General features: G+C 38.4%; 1 protein-coding gene across 5 annotated transcripts in view; it reads left to right on the top strand.

Annotated features, from left to right (window-relative positions):
• The window catches only part of CDK19 (cyclin dependent kinase 19), a 175401-nt gene that overhangs the window by 125680 nt on the left and 24963 nt on the right, over positions 1–24758 (top strand). For 4 of the 5 annotated variants that reach the window (XM_064597995.1, XM_045865315.3, XM_054505499.2 and 1 more), the window contains 2 exons: positions 1291–1431; positions 24377–24434. In XM_064597995.1, the coding sequence (XP_064454065.1) occupies positions 1291–1431; positions 24377–24434 (199 nt within the window). The remainder of the gene's footprint in view (positions 1–1290; positions 1432–24376; positions 24435–24758) is intronic. The other variant, XM_045865317.3, reaches the window with a different exon arrangement.

Genomic DNA, 24758 nt, shown 5'->3' with positions numbered 1-24758 from the left:
AGTGTAGCTGGTCTAAATTGAGATGCATCATAAATATAAGATACACACTGATTTTTGAAGACTTAGTAGGAAAAAAATGTAAAATACCTCATTAATATGTTATATGTTGAAATGATAATATTTTGAATATACTGGGTTAATTAAAATATAGTACATCAATTTTAGCTGGTTTTTTTTTTTTCTTTTGATGTGGCTGTAAAAAGTTGAAGGTTATATATGTGTAGCTCCTACTATATATTTTTGGGGGGGACACTGATGCTACAGTATAAACCCTAATTTTCTATTAGTTATTTAAATAAAGTACATATTGTTGAACAGTTTATAAAAAAGCAAGAAAGCTATGTAAATAGCTTAAAATGTTTCCCTACCGTTTGGCCATTTTAAAGTTAGTAGAGCAATGTTAACAGTGTTGTTTAATAGGGGTTTAAATGGCCTTTAATACCCTTATGTCATGTTTTGCATAGGGGTGAGGTGGAGATGGAGGTGCAGGTTTGGGGTTCAGGTAGCATTTCTTCCCTATCATTATAATGTTTTCATGACCTACAAAATAACATGTGGACATAAAAATTTGAATATGTTGATGCAGTTATATTTATTTCAATGGGATTGAATGCCCCAATTTTCTCTCCCTCCTCCTTTCTAGTGATTTCCTATTTAATATTAACTACTAGGAATGTATCTTAATTTCATTCTGTGCCAAAACAAGGTAGAACTTTCCAATAATTCAAATGTCCACATAGTCAATGACATTACACAAATGCTCTAAGAGCTAACTTTTTATAGTATCATAAAGATATAGGGGCGCATGGCTGGCTCAGTTGGTAGAGCACGCGACTCTTGATCTCAAGGTCGTGAGTTCCAGCCCCATGTATGGCATGGAGTTTCCTTAAAAAACAAAACAAAACAAAACAAAACAAAAAACAGTAAAGATTTACAGGGTCTTTTCTTCTTTTTTTTAGTCTTTCATTCTGTCAATAGAAAATACAACTAGTACAATTTTTATGCAGGCTTTTAAACATCAATGCTTTTTACCTTTCGGTCTTATTTAATGAAAATCTTAATGGTTTCAGTAAATCTAGTCATACCCTCAGTAACATTGTCACATTCACCGCCAATATAGGTTCCATTTGGTTGACCTTATTATTCAAATTATTTTTCTTTGCATCATTATTGGCCTTTAATAAGTAATTTTTAAACATAGAGAGTTTATTGCAGACTTGTGTTTTATTGATATAGATATTAGCAAATACTATATATAATTTAGTATGTTTTATTTTTTTTAATTTTTAGCATATTATTAAGTTTCACCGTGCATCAAAAGCAAATAAAAAGCCCATGCAGTTGCCAAGATCTATGGTTAAATCATTACTTTACCAGATTCTTGATGGTATCCATTACCTCCATGCAAATTGGGTGCTTCACAGAGATCTGGTAAGTATGTTTCTTTTAAATTGATCCATATGATTTTTACCTTCTCTTAAAAAATATCTTTTCCTCTTAGTGCAATTATTATAAACATTAATTGTAGAAAATTCTGAAAACACATATAAGCAAAAGGGAAGGAAATAAAATCACCCATAAGCCTACAATTAAAAGATTAACATTATTAATATTTTGTGTATGTTCTTCCATTATATTTATGCATAGCTCTAAAATGTCAGTGTGGTTTTCAATGAATGATTGGCATAATCTTAATGGAATAGTCATATGTGAAATAAGTATCTTTTAATCCATTTTGTTTTTCATATTATTGCTCATTGTTAGTAAAAACATTAATAATTAAAGATTGAGTTCTCATTGTTTTTTTTCCTTAAGAGCTAAGTTGAAATAATGACATTGCATCCAGTAAATAGAATGTTGTTATCAATATTATCAATAAATGTTATCAATATTAACAAATCAAATGTTTGATTTTACTTTTTTTTCAGTACACATGTAACAAGCATTTATTAATGTCAAATTCTAGTTATCTTTGCATTATTGTCATGTTAGTTTATGTTGATGAGATCTTTTTGGTTTGTTTGTGAGAAAACATGGTTACTGGATAGTTGTTATACCCATGAGTTTATAATTGGAAATTTTATTCCCCAACGCTCCTCAAAAAAGTGGTTTCGTGATCATTATTTCTTAGGCTTTTGGAGATTCTAGGGATATGGTAGGGATAAATCTAGGTCGACTCGGTTTTACTAATTGAGGAGAAGTATTTGTTATGGAAAGCGATGAATACACAAGGACATTAGTTAGTACCCCTTGCTGTCTGACTTGACCATCTCTTGCTATGACACTGAAGTTAAATTGGACCCAAAAGACAGTGACCACAAAGATGGACTTACCCTTTCAATAGATGCATGTCACCTCATAATTTTGAACTGTTCTCAAAGACTTCCACCTATCCACTTTACTACTAACCATGAATCAGCACATTTTTACGTGGGTACATGAGGTCGTTCCAGTTCAAAACCTTCTTCATAAATGGTTTTAGATATTAATTTGCTATGTACTTAATATAACCGATGTGAGTTATTTTTGAGTTCCTGATCATGTTTGAATCATCGATCAGAATCTTTTATTGAAGATTAATTTCAACTCTTTTTTCACAAAATTATATAGTTTATTCTGAAAGCATAGATTAACAGATTTTATTTCTGATCTTGTCACCTGAGTATCCACCTGTGCTAAAACTCAGTATGACTAGGGCTCGGTTTTCTCCTAGTTGGTTCGCTGCTGCTTTAGTGTCTATTTTAGTTATGGCATCACCCTCCTCTCAGCCTAGAAAGTTCTTTTACCCCTTGCAGACCCTTGCACTGTATATGTAGACCTTGCCTAGTCTCGTCAGTTTCACCTCTAAAATCTCTCCTCCATTTGTCCATTTCCATCCCTGGTGCCTCATTCCTAGTTCGGGCCTTTGTTATCTCTTTCTTGAAGGATGGTACTAGCCTCTCACCTTGTCTCCTCGCAAATAGTCTATTTCTCTTCCATCCACTTTGGACCTTCTGAATAATTACACAGCTCCTGTTCAAGAACTTTGAGATAGTTCCTCTTTGCTTACAGACTAAAGCTCTAGTTCCTTATTGGGCTTTCAAGGTCATAACAGATATAGCTCCAACTGCCTTTAGAACTTTTCTTTATCCCTACAGTCTTTCATTTACACTGTACCATTAAACTATTGATTGTTCCCTGTGTCATCCTGAGATTTCCTGCCTCAGTGGCCTTTATTACCCCATCTCTTCATATTCAAATACTACCTGTCTTTGAGGACTTGCACAAATGTTAAAACTTATCCTCATATCCATTCCTACTTGGAAATAATGTCTCCTTCGTGCTGGTTGCTGTTGTCCTTCTTTCCTTCTCTTATGACACTTATCTGTTAGTATTATAGCACTGTTTGTAGCTGCCTTAGAACATCTTCTAGACTTTTTGAGAGAGGAGGGTCTACGATTCATTTTGGCACACTAGGAGTACCTGAGTACACAACAGGTACTGAGTAAGTATTTCCTCAGTGAGTGAATATGAGTAAGAATACTGATTATTATGGGGTGCTCTTGGATCACGTAACATATTTACACATTTCAGCACACTGTCTGCAATAAACATTTATTATTACCTCGTATGTTTAAAGCATGAGGGATGGGGACAGCACAGATATGACTGCATGGAAGACCTTCTCCTCGGGGCTTTACTCTGAGGGAAGAAGTATGCCATGGACACAAGCAATTACACCATAAGCCAGATGAGAAAGAATGTGATCGTGACCATGTGACAGGAACAGACTAAATGCTACTCAAGGTTAGAAGAGGTTATGAGGGGCGAGGGGAGAAGGGAAAGCTTCACAGAGCTGCCACTTGAGCTAGACACTGAGGGATAAGTAGAATTGAAATAGAGGTTTGAGGAAGTGAAGCTTGACTTTGGCATCTTAGACCACTCGGCTATACTGACATCCTAAGTAGAGGTTTGAGAGAGGAGGGTAACCTAAGGGAGTGTTGGATGTAAAAACTTCTGAGGTGAGAAAACTCTTGAATTATCCCAGAAAGAGTATGAAGTTCTGTCTGATTCCACTATGGATAAGCTAGTGGTAGTATGTGGTTAAGACTAGAAAGATATGGGGGCGCCTGGGTGGCTTAGTGGTTAAGCGTCTGCCTTTGGCTCAGGTCATGATCCCGGGGTCCGGGGATCGAGCCCTGCATCGTGCTCCCTGCTCAGCGGGAAGCCTGCTTCTCCCTCTCCCGCTCCCCCTGATTGTGTTCCCTCTCTCACTGTGTCTCTGTCAAATAAATAAATAAAAATTTAAAAAAAAAAAAAAAAGACTAGAAAGATATCGGTTAGAGCCTGATCAAGGAAGCCCAAGATATCAGGCTAGGAAGTTTGTTTGTTCTTTTTTTTTTTTTAAGATTTATTTATTTATTTATTAGAGAGAGAGAGAGAGAGCGCACAAGCAGGGGGAGAGGGAGAAGCAGACTCCCCACCGAGCAGAGAGCCTGATGTGGGACTCGATCCAAGGACCCTGGGATCATGACCTGAACCGAAGGCAGACAGACCCTTAACCAACTGAGCCAACCCAGGCACCTCAGGAGTTTGTCTGTTCTTAAGTACTAAAAGTTTATAAGCAACAGGGCTGCCTGGCTGGCTCAGTGGATAGTGCAGTCAACTCTTGATCTCAGGGTTGTGAGTTCAAGCCTCGCATGTGGTGTAGAGATTACTTAAAAAAAAAAAAAAAAAAATTGGGAGCAACAGAATGAACATTTTTTCCTGGAATGAGAATTTTTCTCCCACTAAAGAAGCCACTATTGATTATTATTACCTCATCCATAGCATGAACACGGTTTTGAAAAAAATATATTCTGAATGTGGTTCTGACCTTATATAGCACATTCATAATTTACTCACATTCACTGAATGCCTCTACTCTTCAAGTAAGTAACTAATAATATTTGAAACTTTGAACGAGTAGGAATCTACCTGGGACAGCCTGCTCAGTTCTTACCGCTGATCATGAATCCTGATAGCTGGACCATATTGTCATGGTTCTGCCAAAGTATTTTCAGGAGTAGAAGATTTAAACTGTATGTTTACTTTAGATGTATTCTGTAGTCAGTATAGAAATATAAAGTATATCAAATATGAATGTGGTGTTAAAAATATGATGGGGACATTTGAAAAATTATTTTTTTGTGTGAGCTTAATAGAGTTGCGATTTTAGTCAGGAGTGGTTTTTTTTTTAATGCTTCATTTCCTATTGCTATAAGAAATTTGGCTTTATTTATACTATTTGTTGGTCACAGTTGTTTCAGAGTATGTACCATTTCTAAATTTTCATTTGACGTGAGAAACCTGCAAGATCCATTTAATTAAAGGCATTAGAGTAAATGTAAATTTGCAATGTAATAGTCTAACCCCCCAAATTTAAAAAGAAAATCAAAATTCAGTGTTTTGGACTCTACAAACAGAGGCATTATATCATCAAAGAAGTTGGGGTTTTTCATTGTGATTGATTACATATCTGGGGTAAGTATTTAGTTATGTCATTTGAATCCAAGAACTTAAAACAGAAATAGAGAATTTAAATAGATTTAAATTTAAAAAGATTACTTATATTAAGGAATTGCTTTAAAAGGAAAGGAGAAGAGGAGCTAAATATATTCATCTTGGCTGAGAGACAGCGAAGTAGAGACATGAGTCTATAAATATTTGGAACTTGTAAACACACAAGAAAAAAGATGTATTTTAATTTTACAGCAGGATATAGCTAAGAGTAAGAAGATGAAATATAGGATGACTCACTTTTATATTACTATTCTGGTAGGCTGGAAGGTTACCAAGATATAGTTTATCCCTTTTTCAAAATTATGAGCTTCGGGAGAGCAAGGATCATATCTTACTAATTTTTGTATTCCTAGCGTTGGTATACTGTTTGTGTTTTAAGTTACTTAAATTGAATTTCAGCAAAGCACCTGGCAATTGCCTATTGTTCTTTAGCAAAGGCAGAGAAATACTGGCTAAATGATAGTGTTGTTAAGATTTATGGCTCCTTAGTTACTCAGTATTGCTACTGGATCAATGGCATCAACTGAACAATAAGTTAAACTATCTCTGTCACTTTCATATTTCAGTACCTAACACATGACAAATGCTAGGTCTTTATCAAATGAAAGATCTGAGTAAACGCTCCAGGGCCCTGGCCAGCCCTGTCTTTTAAAAAATATTTGTGGGAGTCCCATCATAAAACTCTAACTTTGGGTTTGAATGGTAATTATTATTCACAATAGTGGGTGAACTTGTACTCCTTTGAAGTCTATGGGCACAAATAACTATATTGTCTGCAAACATGGTACATGGAAATTTTGTGAGAGCTGGTTGAGGGAGAAAATAATTTTGTATCCAGTAATCTTTTGAGTTTTGTTATTAGTTAACATCTACTGAAACATTTTAAGATTGTCAAAAAGTCACTTCTGTCACAGACCTAAAGACTTACTTATTCTATTAGAGGTTAATAGTAATAATAATAATAATAAACTTGCCAGTACTTAGAGTCAGATATATTTCAGTTGATTAAAGAAAATGGTGTAATAGATATTCTAGCTACAGAGAAATGTGTAATATATGACTCTGGATACTTTGTCATACTAACTGATAGAGAGCTATATAGTTTTGGTTTGTTATTTTTTTCCTTAGGACACCAGCTTGTTCAGGCAGAATACTTACTTGATTTTCAACAGCATTCTAGGTTGTTTACGACCTGTTGGCTGTGTATGTTTTAAGTCTGTATTAGTTACCTACTGCTGTATGACAAATTGCCCCCAAACTTAGTGGCTTTAAAGATGTTTATACATTTATCATCTCACAGGTTCTGTGGGTCAGGAATCTTGTGGTTTATCTGGATCCTCTGTTTCAGAGTCGCCTTGAAAGATTGCAGTCATCTCCAGTCTTGACTAGGAAGCATCTTGTTCACATGGTTGTCGGCAGGATTCATTTCCTCAGGAGCTGATAGGTGGAGGCTTCCCTTGGTTCTTTGCCACATGGGCTTCTGCACAGAGCGTCTTACAACATGGCAGTTTTCTTCACCAGAGTGAGCCAACAAGAAGGCGAGAGAGTGCGTGTTAGCAAGATGGAAGTCAGAGTGTTCTGTTAGTGAATCATGGAAGTGACATCCCATTACCATTGCTGTCTCCTGTTCCCTAGAAGTTGTTTGTGCAGCCCACACTCAGGGGGAGTGATTACACAAGAGTGTGTTTGCTAGGGGTGGGGATATTGGAAGCCACGTCCAAAACTGCCTACCACAAACTCTAAGAGGCTTTCATATGATATTTGGATCCTGTTATTGTTCTGTGATTTAGTGGAAACATAAGAAAGTGCAAGTAGTCCCTTCTTTCATATATCATTTTTTTCCATGTTGAAAAGTTGCTTGGGTGGCAAGAGTTTGGGGATAGTTCTGGTTCTAAAGAGCTAAAAAATATTATAATGTACCAGTTATCCCTTCCCTTTTGCAAACATTCGTCAGTGATTTATTTCCAGAATTCAGTATATGTTCCTTACATTTCCCCTCCTCTCCTGTCCCCTCCATTCCTTCCCCATTATTGAACCACAGGTTTAATCTGTTTAAATGTAGAGGATATGTTCAATTGAGAGCCAGGATTTTTCTTCACTTTGAACGTACCTAGAGATCCCACCTTTGTTACACTGTCTGAGGCCTATGCTTATCACGACTACTTTCTTATTTCTATTTTTCACGCATTTGTGTCAAACGAAGGCAAAAATGCAAAGAAAAATTTAAGTTTCCCACTACCAGAAATTGGTAGTGCTTCTGAGTTGTAACAGGTAGCTGACAAGCAGTGAAAGGACACCATGTGGAAGCATGAAATATTATAGTCCTTTAAGAGAGAGCATTTGAAGGTGCTTTAGGAACATTGCTGTATAAAATATATGAAAGTCAGAGATGGCCTCTGTCTCCACTCAGTTGGAGAAGAAGTACTGTACTGTTAATCTTTGTGAAAGTTTGATTAAAATAAGTGCTTGGTGGTTAGAGAATCTTCTAGAAATCTCTGTGTGCGGCACAGCTTCTCTTCATACCTTGTCTGACAAGGAGATACATCAAGTCTTTAATTTTGTCTATGCTAAACAGGGCCTGACAAGGTGAATGTGTTATACCACAATGAACCCCTTAAAATCTGACTGCAGCCATCATGCTGGCATTTTGAAGAACTTTAGTAATATTTTAGAGTTTAGCCTTGCTTAGTTCTTATGAAATGGGAGCTTTGAGATCTTAGACTTAAAAAAAAATTATTTCTAAAATAGCTAATTGTTTTTTTCTTTTTAAATTTTTTATTAACATATAATGTATTATTTGTTTCAGAGGTAAAGGTCTGTGATTCATCAGCCTTACACAATTCACAGCGCTCACCATAGCACATACCCTCCCCAGTATCCATCACCCAGGCACCCCATCCCTCCCACGCCCCACCACTCCAGTAACCCTCAGTTTGTTTCCTGAGATTAAGAATTCCTCATATCAGTGAGATCATATGATACTTGTCTTTCTCTGATTGACTTATTTTGCTTAGCATAATACCCTCTAGTTCCATCCACGTTGTTGCAAATGGCAAGATTTCATTTTTTGATGGCTGCATAATATTCCACCGTATATATATACAGCATAAGATAGCTAATCTTGATCCGTAAACCCCAGCTTACTCATTTATGAAATGGGAATAAGGATAGGTACTTTGTACAGTTGTTGGTCTCCCAGTCTTAGCTCCAGAGTTCCTGAATTCCTCCTAATTTCCCTTCTGTAGAAGCTTCTGGATCCCATCAGCAGCCCAAAGATGCCCTTTCTTTTAACTGCCTTCTTCCCCAGAATTCCTTTAGCCTGAAACTCTAGCCCCTTCTGCTTTACAAAGTAGAGCCCTATTAGGAATATGTGAACACGCTTCTTGGTGTTTTTTTTTGTTTTTTTTTTTAAGTAGACTGTGTTTCAACTTGTTTATATTTAAACATTGCTAATATTTTTTGCCAAGTCTTCATATTTAAAAATATGAGTTAAAAAAAGTTGTTTAAGTGAAATCAAAATGAATAAGTGCCTCAAATAACTTACTTTTCATTCTAATAATCATGCTAATTGAATGACTTTCTATTATTTTTTATTTGATTTATTAAGTTAATGGTCTACTTAAAGAATTATGGCAGAAAGTAGTATTTATTTATTTATTTATTTTAAAGATTTTTAAATTTTATTTATTTGAGACAGAGAGAATGAGAGAGACAGAGAGCACATGAGAGGGAGGAGGGTCAGAGGGAGAAGCAGACTCCCTGCCGAGCAGGGAGCCCGATGCGGGACTCGATCCCGGGACTCCAGGATCATGACCTGAGCCGAAGGCAGTCGCTTAACCAACTGAGCCGCCCAGGCACCCCGAAAGTAGTATTTATTTTAACATGACTTAATCATCATAATTTCTTTAGAATGCAGAGCTAGCAACGAAAAAGGAAAATGTGGCTTGGTTCTTTTCTTTCTTTTTTTTTTTTTTAAAGATTTTATTTATTTGACAGAGAGAGACACAGCGAGAGAGGGAACACAGGCAGGGGGAGTGGGAAAGGGAGAAGCAGCCTTCCCGCCGAGCAGGGAGCCCGATGTGGGGCTCGATCCCAGGACCCTGGGATCATGACCTGAGCCGAAGGCAGACGATTAACGACTAAGCCACCCAGGCGCCCCGGTTATTTTCTAACTTGCAATTTTAGGTGACTTTGGATGATTGCAGATCTTGTCATGCTGATGAATCACACTGGGGTTCCTGCTGGTGACTTTTGGTCCCTTACTAGTTCCTTAGGGCTGGGTCCTCGAGAGTCTGTGGCTCAGCAGTTCATGTCTGCAGCCTAAAGGCTTTTGATGGTAGTGATGTTACCCCTGTGCAGGGATTCTTACTCTGCTTGTACATAAGGCCTTGTGGAGATGAGGCGAGATAATGTTTCTTAAGATGCTTTGGATACTGTGACACATACCTTAAAATGTGAGAAGGTATTACTGAGGTGTTTTCTAGATATGGGCTGTGATTTTTTTTTTTTTTTTGAGAGAGAGAGTGTGTGAGTGGGATGGGGGCAGAGGGAGAGAGAGAGAGAGAGAATCTTAAGCAGGTTCCACACCTAGCATGGAGCCAGATGTGGGGCTCAATCTTACAACCCTGAGATCATGACCTGAGCTGAAATCAAGAGTTGGACGCCTAACTGACTGAGCCACCCAAGCGCCCCTGGGCTGTGATTTTTTTTTTGGCATGACAGGTTTTCATCGTGCACACCCATAACCCAGTCACAGGAGCTTTCTACAGAGTCCTACCCTTCTGTGGGTGTCAGCTGGAGTGTAATGCTGCACCATCTGTTCCACAGACAGGTGATACACACTAAGAAGCACACTTCCAGAGAACCCACTTCAAAGGGGATGAGAGTTCTTAAGGTTCAGCTCAGGGATAGGGCTCTTGTGATGATCCCAGACTTAAGCGGAAAGTTTTAGTGGCCTGTACTGACAAACATGTGTATCTAGAAGGTGGTTTGCCAAACTAACTCCAAAGTCACTGAGAGGTGATAGTCAAGATATATTCCACAGTGGTAGGAAATGGCAGGGCCTGGTTAAGAATCAAGGGCTACAGACAGGAGTCCCAGCACCTTGAGGCCTGTGTTTAAAACTGAAGAATCATTTCAGGCATACTATTTTATTAAATTAGTATTATTGAGGTAGAATTCACATACAATAACATGTATCCATTTTAGTTAGAAATTGATCAGTTTGGACAAATGTATATATGAGGGTAATCACTACCACAGGCATCCTTTGTGACTAGCACTCTAGGGTGATTCAGGATCCCTCATTGAGAATGACCGCGTCTTAATCAAGAGGGGATCTGACATGCATGGACTGATTATTTATTTCATTGGGAGATTGCATATGATGATTATTTTGGATGATCGTATTCTCAACTAAGCACTCATCTGAGTAGAAGCCTTCTAGAGGTAAGGGCCATAAATCAATTAAGTGTTGTGCATTTTCCAGGTGTGCTTTTGTTCTCATAACCCTGGCCTGTGGTGCATTTCTGAGAGACTTGAGTTCTAATCCTGCCTAGGCCTGCCACTGTTGGGGGGACAGTGAACTTGGGTAAGGTTGTAGGTCTTTCACCTTCGTGTCTTCATGAGTCAAAAGAGAGGGCTCAGTTTCATAATTTCTACCTCTGACCTTTTTTTTTTTTCCCCCAAACCAAAGGTCTCCCATATTTATTGCTGAACCAACAGAAAACAATCATCGCCCTCCCCCGCCCCAAAACATGTCTATTGTTCAGGTAGGCATAATGTTTACGGAGTGATAGGGTAGGAGCACGTGACCTGCATGCAGCGTAAACACGTGTGCTGTCTCATGCGCAGTCCTTTAGAGACCCAGCCTGGCTCTTCTCTCAAGTCTCCTCTTGGAGTTGCACCTGATTTTATCACCAGTTTTCATCCAAATGCACTGGGGGAATGGGAGGATTCTGCTTTTGCTTCTCAGCCAGGAATCGTTTGATGCTACAAGTCTTGTGAGAAGACATGGCCAGGAATTTCTCATGATAATAAGACTGAGTTACTTGATTTAAATATGAATGTCACAAATGTAAATAGAAAACTACTTCCTACCAGCATGGGTACTCTGAGGACAGATTGTACTCGTTAATGAGTAAGATAGAATCTGAATGTCTTTGTAGCATTAGTCCTGGCTTTGCCATCAATGTAGGATTTATCTTGATTACACTCTTAGTGACCTTGCAGTTAGTTAGGTAAGTAGTCTTCTAGATACCTGTGTTTGTCTGGCATTAAGCTTTTTATAATGGCTGCTTTTTATTGGTTCTTGTTAGAGAAAAGAAAACCTTATCTCTGCTGTCCAGGCCTGTAACCACTCCTAAAAGGCAAAAACAAAGAAGTGCATTGTTAACTGTTGCGCAGTCCTGGGTTGGCAGGCATTGTTTACTGTGAACACCAAGGTTTAATTAACAGAGGTTATTCAGATTAACCTATTATAGATACCTCCAGACCGTTTTAAGGTAAAATGAAATGAATCACAGCATTTAATACTGTAGACGGCTCCTGAGTTACAAATAGTCTGTATTTAGTTGTAGATAAATAATTTTGACCTGAGAAGGCATTTTTGCTTAGAAACAGCAACTTAAACAGTGGTTAGGTTCTCTGAACACAAAGGCCCATTTCACCCAAAATATAAGTAAAGTGTGACACTTATAGAACTATGGAACCTAATTGTCATTTTATTTTTTTTTTAAGATTGTATTTATTTATTTGACCGAGAGAGAGCTTGAACACAAGCAGGGGGAGTGGCAGGCAGAGGGAGAGGGAGAAGCAGGCTCCCCGCTGAGCAGGGAGCCCAACGCGTGGCTCCATCCCAGGACCCTGGGATCATGACCTGAGCCAAAGGCAAATGCTTAATGGACTGAACCACCCAGGTGACCCCCTAATTGTCATTTTAACTAAATTATTCATTTATAACTGGATCTCTGTGGAGGAAGTCCTGAAAGAAGGACTCAGAATATTTGCTTTATAAACAGATTTTGACCTCCTAGTATGTACCAGGAGCTATGCTGAGCACCAGGACTAAAATAAATACCAGGATAAATAAAATACAACCCCTTCCCTCAATGAATGCATGCTGGGGAAGATACACAAATGGATCGTCATATAACAACAAGTTTAAAAAAGACATTATGGGGGCGCCTGCGTGGCTCAGTTGGTTAAGCGTCTGCCTTCGGCTCAGATCGTGATCCCAGGGTTCTGGGATCGAGCCCCGCGTCCTGTTTCTTCCTCTCCCTCTAACCCTCCCCCCCCCACACTTGTGCTCTCTCTCAAATAAATAAAATCTTTAAAAAAAAAAAAAAGACATTATGAGGTATAGTCAGGGATCCGCTATGCATAAAGTACTGAGCATAGGAGGACATCCGACCAGTTGGGATGGGGGCTGTCTGAGAGGACTCACACTGAGCTGAATCTAAAGGAGGAGTAGAAATTTATAGGATGAAAGGGGGAAGAGGCGGGGCAGCATTCCAGGCAGAGGAGACAGCAGGAGTAAGAGCATGGGGTAAGAAACTGCAAGCATGTTGGCGTCATTGGAATGAAGCAAGAAGTAGTGAATGACGAAGCAGAAGAGAAAAGGAAGGACCCAACCATGGTGATTCTTCACCATCATGTTCAGAAGCGTGGACTTTTCCTGTGGCCAGTTGGAGCTGAGCTGGTCAGTTTTTTGCTTAAGAAGACCACTCAGACACTCCACAGGGATATGGAGAATTGGTTTGAGGGTGCAGGGATAGCAGCTTTATCAGGCTGTTGTAATCAGGTGGTGGAGAAGTGATGAAAACCTGGCAGAGGTAATCAAGATAGACAGGAGGGGAAATAGTAGCTAAATATTTAGGAAGTAAGATAATCAGATCTGAGGATTTGATTTGAAGGATAAAGAACAGGGTGTTCAGACTTCTGCTTTTGTTGATTGAGAAGGGAATACCAGAAAAAGAGGCAGTAAGAATTCAGTTTGAACAAGTGGAGATGATTGTGGAGACAGCCAACGTACCGTTGTCATAACTCTAAGCATATAGAAGTTTAGAGACCTATGGTTATAGATTTGAGCATCAGTAGCATATGGGTGGTTGCTGGAAACTCCAGAAAAAACTAAAATCATGATTTCTTTAAAAAAAACCTCTACAGGTTTTCTCCACTATCCGAAAGTACAGTGTTCCTGTGAAATCTTTTATAGGCTGAAATGGAGTAAAGAAGTGGTAACCATTACTCTATACGGAAAAGTTTTTGAGCTTTCCTAGACCCCAAAAATAACCTCTGTCAGGCTTTTCTGATGCCTTAGGACACATCTTGCTAACAGATGCACACAGTCAATCCAGAGAAAGCCCAGATGATGCTCATAGTCGAGGGCTATGGCAGGTCGATGCTGAGAGTGTTCCGGGGGAAGGAGCTTGGTGGAGCCAGTCTCCCTGCTCGGGACCCGTTGCCTCGGTAAGGGCTGCTGTGCAGCAAAAGCTGAACGCGATTTTCGCTTCTCACCTTCTTTTGTAAAAGCAAAATCTTCGTATTTCTTTCAATTAGAAAAAGCAGGTATTAATGCAGGTCTTTGGTAAAAGTAAAGGGATGTAACAACTTTTAGAAAGCAGGGGAGACCCATATTCAGAAGTGAGCTTGGCATATTTTGGGGTAAGCACTGACTCTAGTTTCTGGCAACTTCTTTTATTTTTTTTTCCTTAAAGATTTTATTTTTAAGTAATCTCCACACCCAGTATGGGGCTCGAACCCACAACCCCACGATCAAGAGTCGCACACTCCATCGACTGAGCCAGCCAGGCGCCCTGCAACTTCTTTTTAAAAAGTTCAAAACTTGCCTACCAAAGGACCGTGTTTATTAACCATTGACAATTTTTATTCATTCTTCCAATAAATATTTATTAAATACTGTGTCCCTGGATTTCAGCTGATACAGAAAGTGGTGATAGAAGTATCTTCCTTGCCCTTTGGGAGGTTCCAATCACGATGACCAGATTCTCTATATTTTTAAATCCTTTACTATCAAGGAGGTTATTTTAAGGCATAAACAGTTATGATAAACTGATGGTCTTAGCAAATGACTCTTGTGTTTGCTAAGGAAAAAAAAGCACATATATCTCACTCATAGTTCTTTGCGCAGTTTGTTACAACACAAATCTTTTTTGTTTAAGGTCAACAGTGGAGAACAGTATAAAGAAAGGAACATAAACGGAGGGTTTTCTCCTGAGAATGTACTTCCGTATCAAATGTGAGGAGAGTTGTGCCACTACCATATTTAAGTAAAGGAATAGTTGTAGCTATCAGTATTAGACCGGCACTATTCATTGTTCAGAAATGAGTCCGATGGGGTGCCTGGGTGGCTCAGTTGGTTAAGCGACTGCCTTCGGCTCAGGTCATGATCCTGGAGTCCCAGGATCGAGTCCCGCATCGGGTTCCCTGCTCGGCAGGGAGTCTGCTTCTCCCTCTGACCCTCCCCCCTCTCATGTGCTCTCTCTCTCTCTCATTCTCTCTCTCAAATAAATAAAATCTTTAAAAAAAAAAAAAAGAAATGAGTCCGATGGATATTCTGATTGGTTTTGTCCCTATTATTCAGGATTGTAGACAATTGTGTTTGTGTTTTCCTATCTTCTTTATTGGTCTTGATAAGAGTCATCTTGTGGCTTCATATTTTTGTTCCAAATGTCCTGGGGTGGGGAGTGCAAAAGGAAATGTAGTAAAGGATAATTGTGTATCTTCAGGGTGTTCTTTTATGAGGTGCCAATTAACTAAAATAAATTTAACCCTGTGGGGGGAAAAATTGATTCTATAGAAGGAAAAAGCAAATCTGAAGTACGCGCAGAGCATCATGAATGTAACTTCAAGAATTAGCTAAATTTGGGGCTCCTGGGTGGCTCAGTTGTTAAGCGTCTGCCTTCGGCTAAGGTCATGATCCCGGGGTCCTGGGATCGAGCCCCACATCGGGCTCTCTGCTCAGTGGGAAGCCTGCTTCTCCCTCTCCCACTACCCCTGCTTGTGTTCCCTCTCTCGCTGTGTCTCTCTCTGTCAAATAAATAAGTAAAATCTTAAAAAAAAAAAAAGCTAAATTTTGCTAAGATGCAGGTATTTCAAGAATAGTTTCTAAGTAATCATATTGTTTATCACATGATTTCCCTGACTTTTGCCTTTCAAATGCAATTTAACCAAAATGAACCTTGCAGCCTTGGTTTGTCTGTCCGATTTTATTGCTGATAACTTAAATGCGAGGCATCCAGCGCCTGCCATCTCTGCTGTTTCTATGGTAACAGAAGTGTGCAAACCCAGCAGTATCACTTTCTTTCACAGCTGGCATTTTGTGTTCGCAGTAAGAGGAGTTTTAGCAAAGCATAGTCCGTGCTAATTGGGATGTAAGTAGGTCAGAACAATTTTGGTGCCCTCTCTTCGTTCTTTCAGGTGTGGGTGGGTGTGCACGAGATGCAGTTGCCTTAATTTTTTTTTTTAAAGCATATACATCCACTTGAAGTAATCACTGTTAAAGTTAGTTTTTTGAAAACTAAGCATAATATCTGTAAATATGACTCGGTTTGGAATCTTGAGGATCAGGTGGAGTTCTGAGACTTGCCCCAGACCTATAGGCCCTTGAATATTTCTGTTTAAGGAAAAGGAAATGATTGATATGAAGATGCTTTGAAAATGTAAGCGCATTTTAATGGTGCTTAGAACATTTGTTTTGTTGTTATCATTGTTATTTTGAAACATGTATCTTGTGACCTGGACATGTATTTACTTACTCCCAGTTAAGGAGTGCGTATTTAAAAATGACTTCCTGTGCAATTCTAGATCTTAACTTGACTACAGGAGCCCTTCTCTGTGGATACTGCCCAAGCCCTGGGTTCCTTTCTTAGGTTGTACAAAAGAGCTTATAGCCACTGCTCCCCAAACCACGTCACTGCCTCTGCCCTCAACTCAGGCTCTACACTTAGAGCTTCCATAGGCTTCAAGTATCTTAGATAAAAGGTATTCCTTACAAACTTCAGTACCTGCTAGAATCCTCTTTTCTCTCTCTCTCTCTCTCTGTAACCTCATTCCGTTGTGGTGTTCATATTCTGTTTCTAGAGAGCATGACTGTAGGAACTTCTGAGAGTTAGCTAACAGTGATCTGAGACCAGCTTCCAGTGCTTTTCTCCCATTCAAAGGCTCGTAATCTATTTGCATCTCTTTTCTTTTCTTTTTTTTTTTTTTAAAGATTTTATTTATTTGACAGAGAGAGACACAGAGAGAGAGGGAACACAAGCAGGGGTAGTGGGAGAGGGAGAAGCAGGCTTCCCGCCGAGCAGGCAGCCCGATGCGGGGCTCGATCCCAGGACCCTAGGATTATGACCTGAGCCGAAGGCAGACGCTTAATGACTGAGCCACCCAGGCGCCCCAATCTATTTTCATTTCTTATGTGAAGCAACTTTGCTCCCATATCACATACTTTGTGTTTTCATCTTACAGATTTATTTTGAAAGGGTTTAAGCTCAAAATTTAGGAATTACAAATAATGTAGCAAAGAGTATGTAAGGTGGTTTATTTGATAATTTGATAATTTTTAAGAATTGTTTTTTAAATTTTATTAATTTAAGTAACCTTTATACCCAACATGGGGCTCAAAGTCATGACCCCAAGATCAAGAGTTGCATGCCCATCTGACTGAGCCAAGCAGGCTCCTCAAGAATTGTTATATCCCAGAGAGTCTATTCTCTCTAAGGCCTTCAATAGTATACTCTAATTCTGCCTTTACCTTCTTTCTACTTATTTGGGTCTCATTTACTGTGTCTGGCTTCTGTAAATGGACAGAAGTTGCCTCTTCCATCTTTCATTCTATTGCACCTAAAGACCACCTCATCCTTTTTAAGCTCTCTTAGCTTCTAGAACCTTTTGCTATCTGTTTTTTTACCGTGGGGCTCCTCCTTCATAGGGTTTTTCATTAGGCTCGTTTTCCTCTAAACACCTTTTATTTCTCTCAGCATTGTTTATTTTTTATTAAAAAATACTATTTCTCTAATGAGAAACCATACCAAAAAATACAAAGTCAAATATTATAGAAATATATAATGTTGTACAAAATGATAGTCTCTCCATATCCTTCTATCAGAGATTTGGCAAAATGACAAAATCCATATTGTACAACCTATAAAAATTATGGGTAAGACAGAAAGATAATATGTAATAAAATGATGCTAATTCTAGTCATGTAAAACCTAGTCTTTCCAAGTTCCTACATCATTCTGTATGATTGAAGGCCCCCTGCCAGCTTCACTTTACCTCTCCACTTCTTCTCCTGTACCACCTCTCTTCCTGTCTCATTGACTCCAGCCACATTGACCTCTTCACTCCTTGTCCAGTTAACCAGCCTGCTAGCTCACCACGGCTTCTCCTCATTGCTCTACCATGGCTTTGCCCTTCTGCAAATCTTTCGGGAGCCCTCACCCTACTCTCAGAGCACAGGCCAGACCGTGCTCAAGAACTTACCCAATTCTGGTACTCAAATGACTTGTGCCCAAAGCAGAACCATCAGGAACAGCAAGCAAGCCCTCTGTTGACTTTCCTTCTGTGGTGTCAACACCGCCTTATTCTGTGCTTCCAGATGCCCACTGTTCTCCCTAGCAAGTTCCAGCTCACCAGGCGAGCTCCTGTCTCAAACATTTCAGCTTCCCCTTCCCTTTGCCTAGACTGCTCTTCCCTTCGATTCCAGCAGCTTATTACTTTACTTTCTTCAGGTCTTATCCCAAAAGTTACCTTCTCAAAAGGAGGCATTCTCTGAGCAATTTAAAATAGTGCTTATTACTGTTGAAAATGACACCCTCCCAGCAATGTGTATCCCCATGCCTCGCTTTGTTGTTGTTGTTTTTTTAAGATTTTATTTATTTGACAGAGAGACAGCGGGAGAGAGGGAACACAGCAGGGGGAGTGGGAGAGGGAGAAACAGGCTTCCCGCCCAGCAGAGAGCCCGATGCGGGACTCGATCCCAGGACCCCGGGAGCATGACCTGAGCTGAAGGCAGACACTTAACCGACTGAGCCACCCAGGCGCCCCCCCACCACTTTGTTTTTTGTCTTTATTATCATTGTCTTAATATATGATATATACAAAAGAGTATTTGGAACATTATGTACTATACAAAGCATAACAGTCCAGAGCCTGTCACTTACCCCAGTAACCGGAACATTACTGATAGCTTGCTTCTAGTTATGCTTCCCCCTTCCATCCCATCGTCCTGCCTCCTCAAGAAGTAACAAATATTCCTAAGTTTTGAATCCATTATTCACTCCTTTTTAAAAATAAGTTTATCACATTTGTTTGTGTGCCTAAACAGTATATTCTTTAGCTTTGCTTGGTTTTAAGGTTTATGAAAATAGTATTCTGCCGTATATAGTCTTCTAAACTTGCTTTTTTTACTCAATGTAATGCTTCTAAGATTCAAATTTTTTTTTTACCTTTATTAGTAACTCCAAAATTTTCACTGCTATTTTAAAATTCATTGTGTGATTCTACCAAAATTAATTTCTCCATTTTTCTATTAGCTAGGAATTTGGGTTGTGTCCACAGATTTTTTTTTGTATTACAACCTATGCTACTATGAACATTCTCTGGTGTGTCTAGAAATGGAATTACTGAGTCAAAGGGTATGTAATTGTTCAGGTTTGCAAGATGATGCCAAATTGTTTTCCAAAGAAGTTGTACCAAGTTATTCTCTTACCAACAATGTATTGGAATTCCCCCTGACCCGCTTCCTACTCAACAGTTCTTTTAAAGATTTTTTTTTTTTTTAATTTATTTGAGACAGAGAGAATGAGAGAGAGCACATGAGAGGGGGGAGGGTCAGAGGGAGAAGCAGACTCCCTGCCGAGCAGGGAGCACGGATGCGGGACTCGATCCTGGGACTCCAGGATCATGACCTGAGCCGAAGGCAGTCGCTTAACCAACTGAGCCACCCAGGAGCCCCAACAGTTCTTAACTTTTAACCAATATACTAGGTGTAAAATGGTATCTCACTGTGATTTTAATTGCATTTCCCCCATTACTGATGAGGTTGAGCATCTACACATGCTTGGTGATTAAATGTTTCTTCTTTTGTTAAATGCCTGTTTGGACATTTTACCCATTTTTCTCTTAGGTTGTTTTTATATTGATTTGTGGGAGTTCTTTATTCTGGATACAAAATCTTCGTTACTGATGTATATTGCAAATACTTCTGCTGGTTTGTGCTTTGTCTTTTTATTTTCTTTATTTTTGATGATTGAAAGTTATTTTTAATAATAGCCAGATTTATCAGTCTTTTCTGATTTTTTAAAAATCTTGTTTAAGAAATTCTTTCCTACCTGAGAGTCAGAAATATATTCTCTACATTCTCCCTACCCCACCGCCAGTTTTAAAGTTTTGCATGTTTAAATCCTTAATCTGCCTGAAATTGTGTGTATGGTATGAGGCGAGCATTCATTTTATTTTATTTTTTTCTCATTTGGATGACCTGTTGTGCCAACACCATTTAGTGAATGGTTCCTCTTTTCTCCACTGACCTGAAGTTCCTCTTCTCCCAGTATCATGGGTCTATCTGGGCTCTCCGTTCTGTCCCATTGATCCATTTGTCTCTCTCTGTAACAGTATCACACTGTCTTAATTACTGTGGCTTTAAAATAAATTGTGATGTCTGTTTTGAGCCAGATGCCTCTCCTCATCCTCTACCTCTAGCACTTCATGAGTATCTTGGCCATCTTTAGGGCTTTGCTCTTCCACATATATTTTATTTTATTTTATTTTATTTTATTTTATTTTATTTTATTTTCCACATACATTTTAAAATCAGCTTTTCATGTTTACATGCACACACACACACACACAAAACTTTGATGGAAGTTTGATTGAAATTGCATTGAATTGGGGCCCCTGGGTGGCTCAGTTGGTTAAGCGACTGCCTTCGGCTCAGGTCATGATCCCAGGGTCCTGGGATCGAGCCCTGCATGGGGCTCCCTGCTCAGCGGGGAGTCTGCTTTTCCCTCTGACCCTCCCCCGTCTCATGCTCTCTCTCTCTATCTCATTCTCTCTCTCAAATAAATAAATAAAATCTTTAAAAAAAAAAGAAATTGCATTGAATTTACAGATAAGTATGAGGAAAATTGATGTCTTTATGTAGAGAGTCCTCTTATCTATCAACATGGCCCCTTAATTTATTTAGGACTTAACTAATGTCATTTAAGATCAAGTTTCAAGATTCTCTGTATAAAAAACTTGTACATCCTTTAATGTATTCTTAGGTGCCTTAATAGTTTTTTTTATTGCTATGGAAATGCGGCCTTTGAAAAATTGTATTTCCTACCTTTTTTTTTTTTTTTTTTTGCTGTTATATAGAAATACAGTTGACTTTTTCATATTTTTCAGTTAGGCAAACATCCTACTAAACTCTCTTACTATTGCTAATAATTTGTCTGTAAATACTTTGAGTTTTTATGTAAATAATTACATCATCTGCAATGAACAATAATTTTGTTTCCGCCTTTCCAATCCATATCCCTTTAATTATTGTTTTATAGCACTAGACTTACAGTGCGATGTTGATTTTAGAAGTGGTAATGGTGGGTATGCCTACATTAGTCCTGATTTTTTTTTTTTAAGATTTTATTTATTTATTTGAGAGAGAGTCAGAGATAGTGACAGAGAGCACAAGCGGGGAGGAGAGGGAGAAGCAGGCTCCACTTAGGGAGCCCGATGTGGGACTCGATTCTAGGACCCTGGGATCATGACCTGAGCCAAAGACGGACGCTTAACCGACTGAGCCACCCAGGCACCCCATTAGTCCCGATTTTAAAGGGAATGGTTCCCATGTTACTTCTTAGTTTTTGATACATACCCATTATCAGTTGAAGGAGGTACTTTTCTAGTCTAACTTGCTGAGAGATTTTATCATAGAATGGCTGTTAAGTTTTATCAACTGCTTTTTCAGCCTCTATCAACATAATTATATCATCTTTCTTTTTTAATATGTTAATATGGTGATGGACATATATAGGCTTTCTCATGTTAAGCCATCCTGGAATTCCTGTTAATGGCTTTTGACTTAATAATATTTTGTTTAATATTTTTGCATCTATACTCATGAGTATTTTTGTATCTATATTCATGAGGTTGGCCTGAAATTTTTCTTTTTCATACTTTGGGTTTGCTACCAAGATTATACTTGCCTTCTAGAATGTATTGGGAGCATTCCCTCTTTTTCTATTCTCTGCAAATGTTTGAATAAGATTGAATAGTCTGTTCATTGAAAATTTGGAGAACTTGCTTTTGTGATGATTTGAGGTCCAGTGTTTTCTTGGTAGGAAGATTTTTAACTTTCTATTTATTTAGCACATATTGGTTTCTTAAGCTTTTCTAATTCATTTTGAGTCAATTTGTTGGTTACATTTTCTTGACTTTGTTTTGTATACATGTTTAAATTAATATAAAGTTTTTGTGGGGTTCTTTTATCCTTCTAACCTGTTTTTATGGTCATTCTTGTAATTTGTAATGTTTATTTGTACCTTCTCTTCTCTTGTAGTAGTTGTCTAGAGGCTTCATAAATACCATCTCATTCATAGATTTCTGCCCTTACTGTTATCTTTTTACTTCTACTTTCTTTTGGTTTATTTTGGTACTTTTCATAACCTGCTTAATATTCCAAAAAGCAGTTTGTCTGTCTTTCCTTACTAGATTTGAAAGCTCTTTGAAGTCAAGAGCTTCATGTTTTATTTTTCTTTCTTTCCAGAAAGTCTGCAGTACAGTGTTTCATCTATAATGGATCATTGATAAATTGTTGTCAAACTTGAACCTTGCAGGTCTGGGTTTCGTCTAGTGCCATTTTCTCTTTTGGCTGTGATAAACTAATTTTGTCTCGTCTTCTTCAGTCATCACACTCCAGTGACAATGACTTTCAAATCCAAATCTTCCTATTTCCACTCCCCTGGCTAGTGGGACTTAGGCATCTCACATTATTCCCCCTTCCTAACCAGGACCTCTCATAACTTTTTTATAGTAAAGGCACCATCATTCTTCCAGTTACAGAAACTCAAAACCTTTTTGAAATGTTTATCACCCTTTGTCTTAGTCTTCTGACTTCAACTAGTCACAAAGTCCTATTAATTTCTCCTTCAGAGTGTTACTCAGCTCCATACCTCCCCCTCTGTTTCAGTGGAGAAGACCTTGGACAGAACCTAGTTCGGAGACTGCCCCCTCTCCTATCATCTCACGGCCTGTCATATAAATGTCAGATGACTTCACCTGGCATTTAAGACTATCCTGAGTCTAGGTGCACTTTACTACCCCCAACATGAGTCCTCTGGTTTCTGTCCAGAGTTCTGTCCAGGTTACTGTCTCCTAACCCTACCTCGTTCATAGCCTTTTGTACCTCCTGTCGTTCTGTTGCCCTTCTACTCCACCATGCTAGTTCCTGTTCATTTTTCAGGATCTGGATAATGGACACCACCCTTGCCCTCACATCCAATGAATATTTCCCTCAACAATGGAAACTCTGGTTAATCACTTCCCCCTTTGAACTGTTTTTTTTTTTTTTTAAAGTCTTATTGTTTTCATTGAAACTTCAAAAAGAGCCAGCAAATTGGAAGGGATCTAAAAGTAATCTGGTTTAACCTCTAACCCAAGACCTCGCTCCTCTCTGTAACTCATAAATGGCATTAGCTTTTAAGATACAAAGCTCCTGTTTTTTCTTTCTATATATATAGAAATCTTTATATAATGAGCATCTGGAGGTTAGGAATTTGGTTCATCAGGCTCTTGTGTTTCTTCTTTATTGTTAATATGTTTTTTGTCCCTAGAAGATGCTAAAAATATATTCATTGATTGAATAAATGAATCATAAATTTTCTCCCTAGATAGTTTACAAAGGAGACTGACTTGCCCAAAAGCCTGTTTCCACAGTTCCTCTGTTTCTAAATATCTACAAATGAGGATGACTTAAAAAACAGCAGATGCATTTGCAGCTTATTCTTTTCTTTATATAGCTCTGTATTAGCCCTGGTTTTTATTTTCCTACATTTTGAAATTCTATTTGGAATTTCTTTCTTTCTTTTCTTTTCTTTTCTTTTCTTTCTTTTTAAAATTTATTTAACAGAAAGAGACACAGCAAGAGAGGGAACACAAGCAGGGGGAGAGGGAGAAGCAGGCTTCCCGCGGAGCAGGGAGCCTGATGCGGGGCTCGATCCCAGGACCCCGGGATCATGACCTGAGCCAAAGGCAGAGGCTTAACGACTGAGCCACCCACGCGCCCCCTATTTGGAATTTCTCACTTTTGCATGAACTATAGCTGAAAATGCATGTGGATTTTAATAGAGTCTGTTGAATGTTGATCATGTTTTCCTATAGTAGTTTAGAAATATTGAGCAAGGAATATTCCATTTGATTAATTTAAATGGAGGCAATGATGTTGTGGTTGGAAATTTTACATAAAAATTTTCAACCCCAAAAACTCTTTGTTGTGGGCAGCAAGTGGACAGTTTATAATATGTGCAGGTTTTAAAAAAATTATTATTACTTGTTACTTCTGTGGGGTAAACAAAAATGATAGCTTCAATTTCTTTATAATTACTTGTATGATATAATTTTGAAAATAAGATGTTTTCAAAGCAAAGATGTTTATAGGAGTTTAGTGCTAACTTCAGGTATGTCAAATGCTTTTATATAGAAGGTAATTAATATTCTATTGTGGTTTTGATGCAAATACAGAAGTGATATTTTCATATTTTAAGAACTTCTTTCCATTTTAGAGCATGTCAAAAGAATAAACATAGTAATTTGAATGCTCTATTTTTATTTCTAGAAACCAGCCAATATCCTAGTAATGGGAGAAGGTCCTGAAAGGGGGAGAGTCAAAATAGGTAGGTAATTATTTCTAAAATAATTTATTAAGAAACTGAAGTGACTGCAAAAGTGGTATCCCCTTTTTAAGACTCTTACTTAAGTAGCTAATTTTCAAATGACTTCCTTATCATATTTTTAGGAAATATACTGGGGAGTGTAGATAGATAGTTTATAAAACTCCTTAGGTTTATTCCCCAAAGAAGGTTCTGTGATTCTAAGCTGAGGCAAGCAAGCCCAAAAACTTTATTCCCATACAGTACCCAAGCATGTGCTTATGCTGTGATTACTGTCCTACACAGTTATCCTAAACATAATCTGCTAAGTCTTGCTTTCATCTCAGC

Source organism: Mirounga angustirostris, unplaced genomic scaffold, assembly GCF_029215605.1.
Source record: "Mirounga angustirostris isolate CCGP_5_RB_7025 unplaced genomic scaffold, mMirAng1.0.hap1 SCAF_8, whole genome shotgun sequence".
Taxonomy (NCBI): domain Eukaryota; kingdom Metazoa; phylum Chordata; class Mammalia; order Carnivora; family Phocidae; genus Mirounga; species Mirounga angustirostris.
The sequence above is the reverse complement of the archived record's forward strand: the minus strand, read 5'-3'. Positions and strand labels throughout refer to the sequence as shown.